Source organism: Dipodomys ordii, unplaced genomic scaffold (assembly GCF_000151885.1).
Source record: "Dipodomys ordii isolate 6190 unplaced genomic scaffold, Dord_2.0 Scaffold30, whole genome shotgun sequence".
In the NCBI taxonomy this organism is placed as follows: domain Eukaryota; kingdom Metazoa; phylum Chordata; class Mammalia; order Rodentia; family Heteromyidae; genus Dipodomys; species Dipodomys ordii.
The window spans coordinates 16210175-16227412 of record NW_012267246.1 but is presented as its reverse complement, the minus strand read 5'-3'; the positions used below and the strand labels follow the sequence as shown (position 1 = coordinate 16227412).

Below are 17238 nucleotides of genomic sequence, written 5' to 3'. Positions count from 1 at the left end.
GATAAACACACAGCTCCTTGGGCTGTTGGGGTATTTATATAGTACAGGCAGGGCATCTAGTTTCAAAGTTAGTGTAAAGATGGTTGCTTTGTCTTTGCTCTAATCACACCTGGTAGTACCTTCTGAGTTTGCAGGTAAAATTTCATCCTGCCATAAAACAGATCCTTACCTTTGAAATAAGAAGGGTCCTGCTATCTGCATTTTGGGGCAAGAAGTGGCTTAAATTTGAGGAAGCGTTTTCCACTTTCTGACATCCTGTCAGTCAAGTGTTAATTCTTGGGGTGAAGAAGGCATCCTGTTTTTTCTCTTTGCAGCAAAGCTGGCACTTCCATGTATCTAAATACCATATTTCTGAATTACCTTTGCCAGGCCTCAGTTAACTTAAGTTATCCTGTTTAATTTTCCATAAATGACTGTTTTCTTAATCTTTTTTTTTTTTTTTTGGGTCCAGTCGTGGGGGCCTGAACTCTGGGCCTGGGCGCTGTCCCTCAGCTCTTTAGCTCAAGGCTAGCGCTCTACCACTTGAGCCACAGCGCCACTTCCAGCTTTTTTCTTTTTGCATATATGGTGCTGAGGAATCAAACCCGGGGCCTCATGCATGCAAGGCAAGCGCTCTACCACTGAGCCACCTTCCCAGCCCCTTAATCTTAAGGGAAGTACATGAATGAATATCTCCTGTATTTGCTGTAAGTGGACTATACCTCATTTTCCCTTCTTCCCATCCTGTTTCAGTTTGTCTTTAGCCAGTTAAAAAATCAGTTTTGCTTTTGTCTTTTGTCCTTAAAAAAAGTCTTGCTGTCAATTTGCAAATTCTGATTAAAATTTTTTTATGAGAAATGCTTTAAGACTTCTTTTTCCTGTTTTTTTTTATAAAATTCCATTTGTCTATATTGAAAATAATCAGGCATGTCACATATTGTTGGGCATATTAATTTGGCAGTGGTCAAACATAAAGTTTTAATATGTGATTTTTTTTTTGCATGGACAGTTACTGAACATACATGTAATATACAATGAGATAATGACTTTTCTTTCTTTGATCTCTATTAAATCTTTTGGGTCTACAAAGATGAGTATTCTATGCCAAGTTTAACTTCATAATTTTTAGGTTTTTTTTTTTTTTTTTTTGGTTTTTGTTGATTCTTGTTTTGTGGGGGGAAGGGCGAGCTTTTATCATCTTGTTTTTCTTTGTGTTTCTGGTTTCCTTCAGAATAAGATCAAGAAACTTGCTGTCAAGGGTCAGAAATTAGCCCCTATAGGTTTTGTAAGCCATATGATCTGTGTTAGAGCCAATCAGCTCTGCCTTGAGATCTAAAAGCAGCCTTAGGAATATTGAGCTTAGCTAGGTTTCAGCAAGACTTCATGGACATTGAAGTTTAAACCTCATGTAATTTTTACATCAAAGCCTCTTGTGATATCCCTTGCCACAACTGAATGAAATGTAAAGCCTACTTTTAACTCATGAGCCATAGTTTGTTTTAACTCAGTGTTTGTATTCTCCTGTTGCTTAACTGATTGCACCTTAGTGCTGCAACACCTTAGTATATGTTGCTAATTATAGAAGGCCTTCATACCTTGCAGCAAAGGAAAATGAAAGGAAAAAATGTTCAATATCAGAGTTATCAGCAGACTACGGTTTTTTGTTTTGTTTTATTTTTAACCAGCTAACTTTGGGATTCAGAGGCTTTAAATTAAATAATTTTTAAGGGGTAGATTTTTAAAAAGTATCTGACAAGAAGAATATTTGCAAGTCATATGCTCTATTTCAGTTAGCAGGCAAGTAAATACTAATGGATAAATATTGGTTCTTTATCTCTATTTTACAAGGTTGTTTCTATATAACCTTAGTAAACAAGAATGTTTTTTCCCCCCACCCCCACCTACCAACATCCATGTACTAAGCTTAACTATAATGTGTTATCCCTTTTGGGTTTTTTTTGGGGGGGGCGGCTTTGTTTTGTTTGTTTTCTTTTTTGGGGGGAGGTTGGTCATGGGGCTTGAACTCTGGGCTTGGGCACTGTCCCTGTGCTCTTCAGCTCAAGGCAAGGTTCTCCCGCTTGAGCCACAGTGCCACTTCTGGTTTTCTAGTAGTTTATTGGAGATAAGAGTCTCACAGACTTTCCTGCCCTGGCTGGCTTTGAACCACAATCCTCAGATCTCAGCCTACTGAGTAGCTAGGATTACAGGCATTAGCCACCGGCGCCCAGCTATCCCTGATGTTTAGATGATGCTTGGGTCTAAAATTAGGCAGTTGGTAGAACTAACTTTGTCCATTTAACATTCAGGGGACTTTAGAATTAAAGGGAATGATGTCATCATGTTTGAGTTTTAGCATTTTATAAAAGAACCCAATATTTGGTGCTGGTAATTTATACAGTAAATTATTTTCTGTTAGACTGTCTCTCACATAGAGTTAATAAAACGAAAATTGATTATTTGTGATATCAAAAAGGATTTTTTTTGCAGGGGGGTGGGGGCAGTCTGGGAGCTTGAACTCAGGGCCTGGGCAGTGTCCCTGAGCTTCTTTTTGCTCAAGGCTAGCACTCTACTACCACTTGAGCCATAGTATCACTCCAGCTTTTTCTGTGTCTGTGGTACTGAGGAATGGAACCCAGGGCTTCAAGTATGCTAAGCAAGCACTCTATCCCTAAGCCATATTCCCAGCCTCAAGGATTTTTCTTAGTGTCATAAAATGTATTAGTAAAATAGTACTACTGTGTCATTTAGCATTCTTAATGTAACCCATCATGATTCAGAATTCAAGATGTTAGACTTCAATCCATGTGGAGTAAATACAACCTAAACATTTGTTCTTCTTCAGCACCAGCATTGGATGTTGACTGGCAGAGCAACAACACCTTTGCTTCATGTAGTACAGATATGTGCATTCATGTCTGCAAATTAGGACAAGACAGACCTATTAAAACATTCCAGGGACATACGGTAAGAGACCTTTCTCCTTAAGCCAGTAATGAACAAGAGGTGCTGTAGAACAGTCTTGAAATGTACATGCTTACTGTTACTTTCAGAATGAAGTAAATGCTATCAAGTGGGACCCCACTGGCAATCTTCTGGCCTCCTGTTCTGATGACATGACTTTGAAGGTAATTCACTTAATGGGATATGCGGGTGAGGGTGTCTTACCATGTGGCTGCTCTGGCCATTTAGAATATGTTCTCATGCTGAATGTTTAGGACTTGAGTAAAAGAATTATTGTCCAGCTTTTTAGTGGCTATTAATTACTGGGTTTTCTTTTTCGAAATATATAAAAACACTTGAATGTAGTAATTTCTGTTTATAGAATGGCTGTGAGTTATGATTCTTCAGCTGGTGGGAAGGGATAGGATCTCTAAGATCTATGAGCATTGGTATACATGATTATAGAGGCTGAGAAGTCCCACCATGTATGTGTTGCCTAAAAAGTGCTCAGGAAATTGGGTTCCAGTCTTGAATCACAATGCTTGAGAATCAGAAATGTAAATCCCAGTGGTGTAAGACCCAATCCAAGGACAGACCAGCATTTTAGCTCAGCAGTGACACTGGAGAACAGGAGTGATGCTTGCTTTACCTTTGAGTTTTATGGAGGTCCTCACAAAATCTACTTTGTTTCTTTTTTTTTTTTGGTTGGTTGTGGGGCTTGAACTCTGGGCTTGGGAGCTGTCCCTGTGCTCTTCAGCTCAAGGCGAGCGCTCTACTGCTTGAGCCACAGTGCTACTTCCCTACTTTCTTATCCAGAAATTCCCAGAGATAGGGTTATGTCACGGCTCAAGTCGACATAGAAAATTAACCATTACAGATAATAAGAAATGTAATTAAAGTCTTCAATTGACTTCACTATTTAAGAAGTCCTATGTTGGTACAGTTAAACATTTTTTTGCATGTATTACCATTTGACTTAAGATCTGTGTGACTACAAGCAAAACTTGCACGCCATATATTCCTGGCTATGGAAAATTTTGAAGCAAAAGAATTAATATACTAATCTCCTAAGTCGTACTTGTTCCATCAACACCTAAACCTTTTTTTTTTTTTTTTTTTTTGCCAGTCCTGAGGTTTGACCTAAAGGCCTGGGTCTGACACTGAGCTTTTTAAATATCAAAGCTAGGGCTCTGTGACTTGAGCCACGGCTCCACTTCTAGCTATTGGTGGTTATGGTTAATTGGAGTCTCAGACTTTCTTGCCTGGGCTGGCTTTGAACCGCGATCCTTCTGAACCTTTTGATTACCTGTGTGTGGGGTACCAGTGCCCCACAACATCGAGTACATTTTTGACCATGACTTTGCAGTCTATTGCTTTGACTTAGAAGAGCTTCATAAAATAATAATAGCGGAGGAAAGTCATTTTCCCTTTACTGTATACAAACTGAATGGAGCTTGTGAACCTTGTATTTTAAATTTTTTTGTCCCTTTGTGTTTTCATTTAAATACGTTTCAGTTAGATAGCTCTGCTCAAGTTTAGGCTCCCTTTTAAACATGGTTAGTACAAACTATTTATGTCATTGATTTCCTTGCATGCACATGAAGTCTTCTGGAGTAGCGCATAACACATGTGAGAATGTAAAAGAAGTGCAGTGCTCAGAGAGCTCTGTCATGATTGAGTTGCAAGCTGCAGAGGTTGGAACGAAAACTCCAGGCTTTGGAAAATTGGAGCCTTTCTATGATCCTGAGAATAATTAAAGGTTATACTTGATTTTAAAGTGTAATGGAGCTAGCTATTTTCTGAGAACAGGGAATAAAATGAATCTCAAGAAACACTTAAGAATTTCCACATCTTAAGAGCTTATGTAGAGAAGAATATTTTAAGGGATAAAAATGGCCAGTTGTATCTCATGCTCTTATAAGTTCTGGAAACTTGTCTTTTGAATTTCTTTACACAGGATTATAAATATCTTTGCTACAAAAACACTGGTATTGCTTCATTTCCTTTTATTAATTACATTGCAGAAATGTAAATTCTAACTTCATTGTTAATTTATTGTGGAGTTATATGTATTTGTTTGGCAAAATAATACAACTCCCTACCCTATATCCCTATTGAATGATTACTACAATATTCTTGACATAGATTGTCATTTTTGTTAGATTCTAATTTTGTAAAGTTTTTGTTAATCAAAGAACTTTGTGTCTATGTCTGGCTTTGGAGTAGAATTGGGGGCTCACACATGCTAGGCTAGTGCCACCAATGAGATATCCCTAGCTTCTTGAATATTGATACCATCTGAAACTATCAAGTAATCTTAAGACAATTCCAGTTAATTTAGCCCTCAAAGCCTCACAATGGTGAATATTTTTGAGGAGCTTAAAACAATCACTTTTTTACAAGGATGTTAAATATAATCTAAGGTACTTGAGTTTCTTTGTAAACATTGTCTTGACTAATACAGTTGTTCTGGTTTTATTACTTACATTTTGACTTGGAAGACAGTATTTTAAATACCCACTGTGTGGAAATAATAATTACTTTTCTTTTTTTGTTTAGATATGGAGCATGAAACAAGATAATTGTGTACATGATTTGCAAGCACATAATAAAGAAATTTATACTATCAAATGGAGTCCAACCGGACCAGGGACAAATAATCCAAATGCCAACCTTATGTTAGCAAGGTGATAATTTCTATTTTTCTACTCTTCCTTTTATGAATCTTCTGTAAATAAAACATAATAAATATGGCAGAAAATTAGAGAAGATTCCATGAAATGAGAATGTATGGGGTTTTTGTTTGTTTTGTGCCAGTTCAAGCTGGGGCTTGGGCTGGGCTCTGATTTCTGAGTCTTTCTGCTCAAAGGTAGCACTAAGTGTTTAGGTTTTTATTTTTTATTTTAATTGTCAAAGTTTTTAGGGTTTTTTTTTGTTGTTGGTCTTGGGGCTTGAACTCTGGGTCTGGGCACTGTCCCTCAGCTCTTAAGCTCAAGGCAAGCGCTTTACCACTTGAGCCAAGTGTCACTTCTGATTTTTCTGGTGATTTTTTTGGAGATAAGAATCACAGGGACTTTCCTGAACTGCGATCCTCAGATCTCAACCTTCTGAGTAGCTAGGATTACAGGTATGAGACCCATGGTCTTTACTTCCTGGGCCTGGCTTTGAACCATGATCCTCAGAATCTTAGCCTCCTAATTACCTAGTATTATAGGTTATGAGCTACCAGGTAAGGACTCTATTTTTAATGGGATTAAACAGTGGGAATTTGATATTACAATCTTACGTCTTAAGAATTTTTATATCTAAAGATTCTCAAGCTGGAGCTGGTCGCTCACTCCTATAATTCTAGCTATTCAGGAGGCAGAGATAATGGAGGACCTGCCCAGGCAGGAAAGTCTGAGAGACTCTCCAATTAACCACCAGAAAACCAGAAGTGGTACTCTGTATCAAAGTGGTAGAGTGGTAGCCTTTAGCAAAAACCCTGAGAGACAACCAGGTCCCCGAGTTTCAGCCCCATGACTAACTTTTAAAAGAAAAAAAACAAAGATAAGTATAGACTGCTGATAACAAATGCTGATTAATATTAATTGAATAGGCAAGGCATATGGTTACCTGCCAGTAATCCCAGCAACATTTAGTAGGCTGAGGCAGGAATGGTCCAAGTAGAAAGCCATCCTGGGCTATATATAAGAAGTTCAGGGCTGGCCTAGACTGTTATATTATCCTCTTTCCAAAATATAAAAAAGAAAGAGTAAGGCCTAGTATAATAAAAATTTATCAGCAGTTTAAAAAGAAAGATGAATTTTAAAATATAGTCAAATTGATTTTCAAAGCTATGGATCAGTTAAAAGAGATTTATTAATTTAAAAAACAACATTGAGGGGCTGGGAAGGTGGCTCAGTGGTATAGCGCTTGCCTTGCATGCCCCAGGCCCTTGGTTTGATTCCTCAGCACCACATAAGCAAAAAGAAAAAAGCCGGAAGTGGTGCTGTGGCTCAAGTGGTAGAGTCTAGCCTTGAGCTGAAGAGCTGAGGGACAGCGCCCAGGCCCAGAGTTCAGGTCCCACGACCGGATCCAAAAAAAAAAACAAAAAACAGTGAATTTGCCCATTTATATTTTCCAGCTCAGAGCTCTAGGGAAGCCTTTAAGTCTGCTTTTTTCTCTTGTTTAACTTTTCATTATCCAGAATACTTTGATTTTGACAATCAAGTTACTTCTCGTGAAGGATTTTAGCTAGCTGTTAGGAGTACACAGTGTGGGGAATTGGGCAAGCCTCAATGAGTTCTTTATTACTTATAAAATCGTTTTCCCCCTTGTTTTTCAGTGCGTCCTTTGATTCTACTGTTAGGTTATGGGATGTAGACCGAGGGATTTGCATCCATACTTTGACAAAACACCAAGAACCTGTGTACAGTGTTGCTTTCAGTCCCGATGGCAGGTATCTGGCAAGTGGTTCTTTTGACAAATGTGTGCACATCTGGAACACACAGGTATGTCTGCATTGTTAAAATGTCAAATGCTATAAACATTTGCCGATATAAGCCTTTTTGTTTTTGGTTATTTAGTTTAATACTTAGTTTTAAAAACATAGTATGTTTCTAAAGCTAAGTAAACATCAAAACTGATAGAAGTTATATTTTCATATGTAGATCAGAATTTAGAATGGATTTACATTGCTGGTTTTAGTATTCATTATTTTGTTTTAACAATGTTGCAGGCACAAAAGTGAAAGTTTTAAGTTTTTTAGATAAATAACATTTTATTAGATAGAAGAATTGTCCTTGAAGGCCTTGTTTATGAGTAATATGAATTGAAGAACTAGGGGCTGGGAGCTCACTCTTGTAATCCTAGGCAGTCAGATTGTGGTTTGAAACCGTCTTCAGACAGAAAGGTCAAAGTAACCAGAAAAACAAAAAAAGACTGGAGTTATGGTAGCACATCCCACCATTTGCTCAAGATGAGCAAGTATTAGGTTCTTAGACTTTATTGTTGATTGGTGCTTTACATAGCTTAATATTTCTTTTTGTAGATACCACTGATGTTGTAAAGATGTTTTTCATAGTATTTAAGCTGTATTTGTTGTTTTTCTATACTTTGTGAGGTACAGATGAAGTTTTATCTTTCATATTGATACTAAATTGTTACACTCTTGTCACAGCACTTCACTGTCTACTTAGTACTGTTTTCATATATGTTAAGGTCATAAACCAAGCTATGAGTTTGGTGTATAGATTCTCTTTTTATTCCTTTGACACAGCATGTGTATCTGCCTGAACTAGAGCATAGCTTACCTCAGTATCATAAGTCTTCCTCCTCCTTATTCAAAATTGCTTTTCTTTTCTTGTCTTTGGATATTTAAAAAAAACAACTATACAGTTTTGAAAATTATTTTTGACTGCCTCAAATTTATGTGTGGTTTTGGGGAAAATTATCACTGAATCTTTTTTTAATCTGTTCAGTCACCCATTTGTCTTTTATTCTGTTGGTAGCATTTTATAATTTTTTTTTTATCCATAAAAGATCTTTTATATATTTAAAGAAATTTCTTTGTAATGTCTTTTGCACATATGGCCACACTCACACCAGTACTGGGACTTTGCACCCTTCCTTTGTACTCTTATTGCTCATGTTTGGAACAGTCTTAGGACATCAGTTTTAATGAAATTAAACTATGGAACCTCAAATGCTAATGGAAAATGCTGGTAGGCTTTCAAGAGCAATTGATCTTCTTCCCCACCCGCAAACACTACTGTATTATTATGCTTGTTTGCTTGTTTGTTTGGTTGTTGTTTTGGAGCTTGAACTCAGGTTATTTGTGCTGTTCTGAGCTTCTTTTGCTGAAGACTAGCACTCTACCACTTGAGATACAGGGAGGTGATAGGTAATTGGTGATAAGAGAGTCTTATGGATTTTCCTGTCCAGCCTGTCTTAGAACTAAAGTTCTCTGATTTAACCTCCTGAGTGACCAGAACAACATTACAAGACTAGGCAACCAGCGCCTGTCTTGTTTTGCTTCTTTAAATTTAGGTTTCAACATGATAGCTAATGAATTTTCCATGAGCCACATCTCTGGTTCGGAGTTTTTGCTTCACCACAATGTAGCTTGAATGGCCTCTAGTCTACTTCCTAATAAGAGTTCCCATTTCCATCTTGAAACCTCATGATCACAACATTTCCTGTCCCATACCCATCCACATTTTGGTCTTCTTGCCTATATGCCTTCTCCAGCCTGCATGTCCAAACTCTTCCAGATTTCTCCCACAAACCATTTGCAAAGACATCTGAGCCACATGGTCAGGCTTAGTCATAGCAACAACCCCATTTGCCTAGTATCAGTTTCTGTAGTTAGCTTTCGTTGTTGTGACTAAAGTACCTGACATAACTGAGAAGAAAGGTTTATTTTAGCCTACAATTTCAGAGGTGTCAGCCAGGAAGTAGAAAAAGGAGGCCAGATGAATCATTTTTGCTTTCATTGCTGAAGGAATAAATAAATAAGTTATACTTAAGACTCAGATAATTGTTAGTGTTTTTTTCTGTTAAGATTAGAACATCTTTCAAAAATAATTTTATGTTCTTTCAGCTTCTCTTGACTGTCTTGACTCATGTACTTCCCTAGCTAACAGTGAGCATGAGCATAAACAGGAATATAAAATTGTTCAGGATTATCTTGTGTTTCTTTGTCAAAAAGTTATGGTCAAAAAATACTGAATTTTGTTTCTGGAGATCTTGACAAAATTCATGCATCCTCATTAAAAGCAAAAAATTGCCAATAATCCTAGCTACCCAGATCTGAGGATAGTTGTTCAAAGCCAGCCTCAGGCAGGAAAATCTATAAGACTTACAACTCCAATTAACCACAAAAAAGCCAGAAATGGAACTGTGACTCATATGGTAGAGCACTAGCTTTGAGCAGAAAAAGATCAGAGACAGTGCCCAGGCCCAGGCCCATCAAGCTCCAGGATCATCACAAGAAATATTGTGTATTGAATGTTTATCTGTAGCTCTATCATAGATGCTAAAAATAACCAAGACTGTTCACTTACTAGAAAAACTGAGTATGGCTGGGAAGGTGGCTCAGTGGTAGAGCGCTTGCCTTGCATGCATGAGGCCCTGGGTTCGATTCCTAAGTACCACATAAGCAAAAGGAAAAAAGCCGGAATTGGCGCTGTAGCTCAAGTGGTAGAGTGCTCGCCTTGAGCTGAAGAGCTGAGGGACAGCACCCAGGCCCAGAGTTCAGGCCCCATGACCGGACCCAAAAAAAAAAGAAAGAAAAACTGAGTATGTGTTGAAGTGGTCTTTGAGATTAGTCTTTAAAAAAGGAATACATCATTTCTAGCATTTCCAGAACTTAAAGCTAAATTCTCTCTACTTGCTAGAAATAAAGCAACATTGTATTTTATTCACTATTTGATTTTTTTTTAATGATGACTTTTAAGATTGTGTCTTTCAATTTTTAGACAGGTGCTCTAGTTCACAGCTATAGGGGAACAGGTGGAATTTTTGAAGTTTGCTGGAATGCAGCAGGAGACAAAGTTGGAGCCAGTGCATCAGATGGTTCAGTAAGTACAGACTGCTTTCAGAAGGGGGTCAGCATGCACGTGGCAGTGGGATTTACTGTAGTTATTTTGATAACGGTGGAAGTGTTTTTTACAAAAGAAATTTAAAGATGCATTATTTCTTTCCACCTGTGGGCTATACTTTTTTCATGTTCATTACCGTCATGTAATGGAAACCAAATTTTGGCTACCTTTGCGGAAAGAGTGTCTCTGTGATCATGTTGTAAGCAATTATTTTGTATGTACTTCTTCATTTGTTATATATAACAGAGGATCACTCTAGGAATAAGTTGAGTTTTTAGGCTTAGGGAAGGGAGATTAGAGACAATTGGTTTCTTCGCTGAGTAATGTGGGATACTGAGAGACTTTCAAGGATGAGTTTGCTCTAAAAGCAAAGGGAAGATGGAGAGGATGTAGTCATTAGCTTTTTTGGTTTCTTATTAAATTTTTTTATTAGCTCCTCCCTGAAACTTTAGCTTAATAGAGTTTTTAATAGCAACTGGTCTATTTTGTATATTGTCCCCTACTTTTAATTAACAGCATAATTCCTAAAATTGTAACTAGATATCTTCTGTAGTACTAGCTCTTGGTGGTGCTTCCTCAGTCAAATGTTTTCACTTCTGTTGCTTAAGTGCTTTTTCCATGAATGTGCTTCTTTAGCTTTATAAACTTGGACCTAAGAAACAGATTCCAAGTTGAACTACAGAAAAGTTAAGTTCAGAGTGTACAATAAAGATGCTAAGTATGTTGATTATTTTAATTTCTTACAGGTTTGTGTATTAGACCTTCGGAAATAGCGCTACTAGTTGGAAGCCATGGACCGACTATGAATGTGTACATAGCCAAAATGACTGTCCCTGACCCATGTACTGCTACAGTCCCACTTGAACCATGGCCAGTCCACTACAGCCAAATCTAAGAGAAGTATATACATACAATGTATATAAACAAAATTGCACCCTGAAGATGACAGAGTTTTGTCACAGCTTGTGAATTCTGTTCACCAAGTGCTGGAATCTAATCTGCTGTGCCCCTAAAATAGCATTTAGAAGTTTGGGATATGAAAAACAGAAGAGAGAAAGAAATATACGCTATAAAAGCAGACCATATATGTACCAGAGTTTGGATACTAATGACAGCCTTGTTTCTCCCCTTTGAATCAATCAGCAGACACCATGGATTCTATTCTTTTTTCCCTTCAGTAGTGAGCAGTTTGTATGTACAGAGAAAATGGACATAACAAAACTTGCAGCAGTAGTTTGTTCTTGCTTTTAAATTTTGTTTTTGGTTTGATTATGGATGCATGAAGTAAGGGAGTGAATCAGTTTCTTGTTTATAATTTTTTTCACCTTTTAAACAACAAAAATTTTCTTAAAAATACTTTAAAGCATTCTTTTGAAGAGGTAGATGTTTGGTACATTTTTGGCTCCCAGAGCATATATTCAACTGGTGCATATTGTGGAAGGGGGCATTGGAAGTTAAATGAAAGCATAGGACTTTGGTCATGTCAACCTAGAAGAGACATCCGTAAAGAAGGGTATTATGCTCTGTTTCTGTTTCTATTTCTATTTCTCTCTCTGTCTCTCTGTCTCTATTTCTCTCTCTGTCTCTCTCTGTCTCACTATATTTTATTTTAGTGATGTGGCTTAAATACAATAGGTTATTTTGGGGGACATATTTCTGCCAATTAAATACTAGAAGGGCACAAATGTTTTGTTTTTCTTTAAGTACCATATTGAAGATACAAAAAAAAATCTTCTGATGTTTTGTAACCATAAGTAAATTATGGTTAAAATGTGCACTATTGTGAAAAGGAGCAAAGTAGTTTGGGGCTTTTTTTAAAAATTTGTTTTGCTTTGATTTTTAAGAGATTAAAATGTTTCTGGATGAGGATTAGCTTCTCAAAGTGTCCATCATTCTGTATAGAAGCTTAAATATGTAATGTAACCAAACTCCAGTATTAAAAATCTCTCATGTTATTTTCCTTTATACAAAGCAAGATAACGGCATATAACACTGCCATTACATGGCAAAATGTTTGCTACCTTAGTTTAAAAACAATCTTTAAGACAAAAGACTTGCTTCAAGGTGTTTTTAAATAGCAGTGATTCAGAATTTTAAAAAGAAAAAAAAACTGATTGCACTAACCTCCCTGCTGCTCTGACTCTGCATTTGTGGTACTCGTGACTACATTTTCTCAAATATAGATAGATTTACGCTGCTATTTTTTTCCCCAGAAATCACTACTATATCCTGTCCTTTACTCTGTTTATATCAAGTATTTTCTTAAAAAATATAGGTATCAAATCAAATTTCCTCTTGTGCTCATGAAGCTAAAAGTAAAGTAATAGATAAATGTTAGCATGAGCCATACCTATGTGTGTGATTTAATAGGGTTTGTCATGATCTGCATAAGAATCCAGGACTATCAATTTTAAAGAAAATAGTTGTCAAATTTTTACCTTAAAATTTTTTAATTAAGGAATTGCTTATGATCAAGCTTAGCAAATTTATAACACTATTTCTGTTCCTAATTATTTTGAGGGCTTTACTAGTAAAAGTTTAACCTATGTTCTAAGTTGAACTAGAAATTGATTTAACCCGAGTAATGCAACTTTTTATTTTCAGCATCTGTTGTTTTGCTATTTTTACAAAATAGCACTGATTGAAGCAAGTCTTAGTTTACTAAGGTAGGGTAGCATTTGCTATTGGTAAAAAGAATACGTACACTTAATTTCACTATACATTGCTATATGTACCCCAGTTGTGGTTAGTGGGGGCTATGATACTGTAATGTTTTTTAAAATTTACATCCAGAGAGGCAGTCATTCACGATGGTTTTGTGCCAGTTGTTTTTAGGGTTTTGGATCACGTTAGAGGTATTTAGAACTTAACTGCCCTGTGACTTACGTAGGAAACCTAATATGCTGAGTATCTGGCACTTGATATCCTGCTTTTATTGCTAGAGGTCCACATCTGTGTTTGACCTCTCTTGTTGTTTAAAAAAATAAATAAAAATAAAAAAATCTGTGCAATAATTTTTAAATGTGCTCCCAGGAATAGACACAAATGTTTTGAGTATGTTTAAGCTGCATTTTCCTTTAGCGATGCATTGTCAATTGCACTGAATTTAAATCTGAAAGTCAGAGGTGATTATTGATAGTACTTTTGTATTTTGATATGGACAATTTATTCATTTGCATACAGTTAATGACTTTTTTCCCAGCTGATTTAAAAGATAGTCAAGAAATTCTGCAATATAGCTGCCAAAATAGACAGCTACATTTTTATGATATTGTCATCTTTTCTGTTTTTTTTATTCTTCTGCTATTTTACTTAAAGCATAATAGCCACGATAGGACATACATATAAAAGAGTATAAATTCAGAGCTTTATTATCCTGAAGTCTTGGGTCTTTCAAGTATAACCTTCTCTGAAAGGTGTCCATCTCATAGGCTGGTTCTTCATGAGCATCCATGTGTTGGGTTTTGCTGCTGTTCTCAACATCACCATTGCCTGCTGTGTGCCACCATGCTGCTCCAATAGACATGAATAAGATTGTCTCTAATTGAGCAGTAACATGATTGCAAGAGACCAAGTTTCACAGCCTGTAAAAGTTCTATATTTGAGGTTCTTACTCATTTTTCCTCCCATTTTCTCATGAGAACAATTTATTCCTGAAGATCAGCTGAATGCAGTAGTTTTTCTATAGTATTCACTACAAATCATTATTTTTTATGCTACCATTATGAAATTTAATCGTAAGGAAAAATAGGAAGGAAAACTTGAATGAATTCTTACTGATTTAGATAAAATAAGGAGCAGCTGCCACTCTTAAATGTCATAAAGGAATATTTTTTTTCTTCTCCATGTAGGAAGTCTCTTAAGTACTTATCTTTCTTCTAATCCCCCTTTCCTGTAATTGATCAGGTAATATCATTGATTTTAAAATGAGTTTTAGAAGTGGTAACTGGTAATTTCCTAATAGGTCTTAGCGTGTATCAAATTCTGTTTTAAGGAATTATTCTCTAGGTAAAGTATGTTTTAGGATTAAACACCTTTTACAGATACTGAAAGTGCCTCCTTTTGTGGTGTAAAAAACAAATTATGGTGCAAAAAGTAATCATTAGATTGAATTACATGAAGGTTTTTTGCTTTTTGACATAAAAATGTCAAGAGAAAGGCCAAAGATTTGTACTTTTTCACTTAACTTATAAAGCACTCCTTTTTTCCTTAAACTTCTTTCTGTCAAATTAGATTTAATGAGAGAGTACTATTTTTAAGGAGCTATCTGTTTATGTAGAATGATTTTGTTAAGAGTAATGTAAACTATTAATGAGTAGAGGCCTAAAGAGGGCTGTGCATTTTTGCTATTTAAAGGAATCATAAATGACCATACTTTGAGAGAGCAAAAATGACAAGTTTTACTAGATGCTTAGAAAAACAAATCTCATGCAGTGCTATTTACTCTTTTAAGACCATTTTCATTTTCTTAAGCACATTGTATGTTTCTACAGAACCTGTGTTCATGCTCATATACTAAGGACGGTACTTGCATATGGTGAATTACTATTGACAGTTTTGCAGAAATCTTGTTTCACTGGACCAACATTGTGGCATGGCAGCAAATGCCAACATTTTGGGGAATAGCAGCAAACCTACAGAGACCCTGGTTGTTGTTGTTGTTGTTGTTGTTTTTGTTGCTGTTGTTTGTTTGTTTTTGGTTCCCTTCCCTTCCCTTCTCTGAATCAGCAGGGGTGGCTGGAGGGTAGGGAGCTTATGAATTACTCCTTCCAGTAGTAGCTCTGAGTGTCACGTTTAATATCAATTTTTAACATGATTCTAGTTAAGTGTAGAAGAGAGAGAAAAAGAGGAAGTATTCACGTTTTTAATACACTGATTTAGAAATTTGATGTCTTATATCAGTAGTTCTGAGGCATTGATAGCATCCTTTATTTCTGCCTTTACGTTGACAGTGTTGAAGCAGGGTGAATAACTAAACTAGGGCATATTTTTCTTTTCTAGTGAGCTGCTTCATGATGTTTTCTTTGGAATTTCTGGATAAGTTCAAGAAAATGTTCTGCATGTTGTATCTAGTCTGATGTACTTATCCATCTCATTACAGACAAAAACACACAGACTGCATTTTGTAGCTCTGTAATCCTTGAATACAGAAGTAATTTTCTTCTTTCCTAACTTTGACATTGTAGCTATAATGTTTTCATTTTGATTTTTCCAAATCCTTTGGGTCTAATTCTGTGAGCCTACCTGTAGCACTGGATTAAAATGTCTGCATCATTTCTTTAGTTATCCGGTTAACTTTAAAACTGTTGTAAAAGTGTAAACCAGCCCATGACAGTTTTTGTACATGTTAAAGAACTTATTGTTCAGTTTTCATGATTATTGTGTAAGGAAGACTGATGAAGATGTTCTATGCTGTCCTGGACCATGTTAATTACACTTACAATGTATTTGGTTCCACATCACAATGATTTGTCCCCAATGACTCTTTTATCCTTTCTAGGCACATTTTTTTGTTGTTGTTGTTGCAGTTTCCCTTTGCATTGTATTGCTTTGACAACTGTAATTTGAATCAGATCTGAAAGAGGTCCAGAATAAAATATATTTTGATATTATGTTGGCTGTGTACATATATAAAACCTTTGATATCTCTGTAGTTTGTATAGACTCCTTAGTCAAGTAAAGAGAGGGATAGTATTTCTTGTTTACAATTTATTGTTTACATTTTCATGCTTTTATTCCTCCAGTGTTTTACTGTAGAATAAACCTTTTGTTCTGAGCTAGTCTTTATGACAGAAAAATCTGTTCTCCCTCACTGGTGTGAGCAATTACAACAGTAACCGCCATCAGAACCAAACCACTCTTATCATGAGCATCGCTTTCCAACTCATATACTTTAAGCCCATAGATAGAATGAAATTTTTTGCTATTTTATTACTTCTTGCAGGAGATAAGATTTTTTAAAATGAAGGGATTATTTTCTATTTTTATTAAAGAATAATAGAGCATCTAACCAGCTAAGGGGTAGAGGTTATTATCCCTTGCTTTAGAGAAACTTACCTAGAGAAACTGATGATGTATTTAAAGGACATTATCTCACATAACTAAGGAAACCACAGATGCATGCAGTTGAGCACAAAACAATGAGTATATGTTGTTGAAGATTTTGGGGGCAGGAGGTTCAGTTTCTTAGTAACATTTTTCCCTTCACATAGACCCATTATTTAATCATTTTCTTCCTTTGCTAGTTGCTTATGTTAGTACCAGCTAATAATCTAGGAGCAAAGCTACTAACCACTCCTTTCAGGTTTAATTAATCATAACTCCTTTACAGTTACTTGAGAGATTTTAAAAAGAGAACCCTTGAGCACATTTTTTTGTTATTTTCCTCTGATTTTCAAAAACTTGTACACATCTCCTGCCTTTTCCTAGCCATTTCCCTTAAAAAAGTGCAGGCATAGCCTCCTCGTGTTTTGTTAGAAACAAGCCACTGCCGTTGCTAAAAAACTAACAGCCTTTCACTTTCAAGGGGTTAACTTTTATTGCATGGCATAGATTGTTATTAATACTCTGCATTTTATACTTCTTCCTCAAAGTACTCAAGTACTAAGGATTAGAATCCATATGAGCTTGAAGTTGAGCTGAAATTAATTTGAGCAGTCATTGAAAGGGTTATTTTTAATTTCATAGTTCTTATACTTTATCATGGATTAGATTTCTTACCTGTTATAATATGTAG

At 36.1% G+C, this 17238-nt stretch overlaps 1 protein-coding gene across 6 annotated transcripts in view; it reads left to right on the top strand.

Moving 5' to 3' along the window:
- Positions 1 to 16942, top strand: part of Tbl1xr1 (transducin (beta)-like 1 X-linked receptor 1) — a 153282-nt gene extending 136340 nt beyond the window's left edge. For all 6 annotated transcript variants that reach the window (XM_013016227.1, XM_013016229.1, XM_013016228.1 and 3 more), the window contains 6 exons: positions 2822 to 2943; positions 3030 to 3104; positions 5479 to 5606; positions 7247 to 7412; positions 10380 to 10481; positions 11249 to 16942. In XM_013016227.1, the coding sequence (XP_012871681.1) occupies positions 2822 to 2943; positions 3030 to 3104; positions 5479 to 5606; positions 7247 to 7412; positions 10380 to 10481; positions 11249 to 11275 (620 nt within the window). In that variant the 3' untranslated portion in view covers positions 11276 to 16942. The remainder of the gene's footprint in view (positions 1 to 2821; positions 2944 to 3029; positions 3105 to 5478; positions 5607 to 7246; positions 7413 to 10379; positions 10482 to 11248) is intronic.
- The last annotated feature ends 296 nt before the right edge of the window (positions 16943 to 17238 follow it).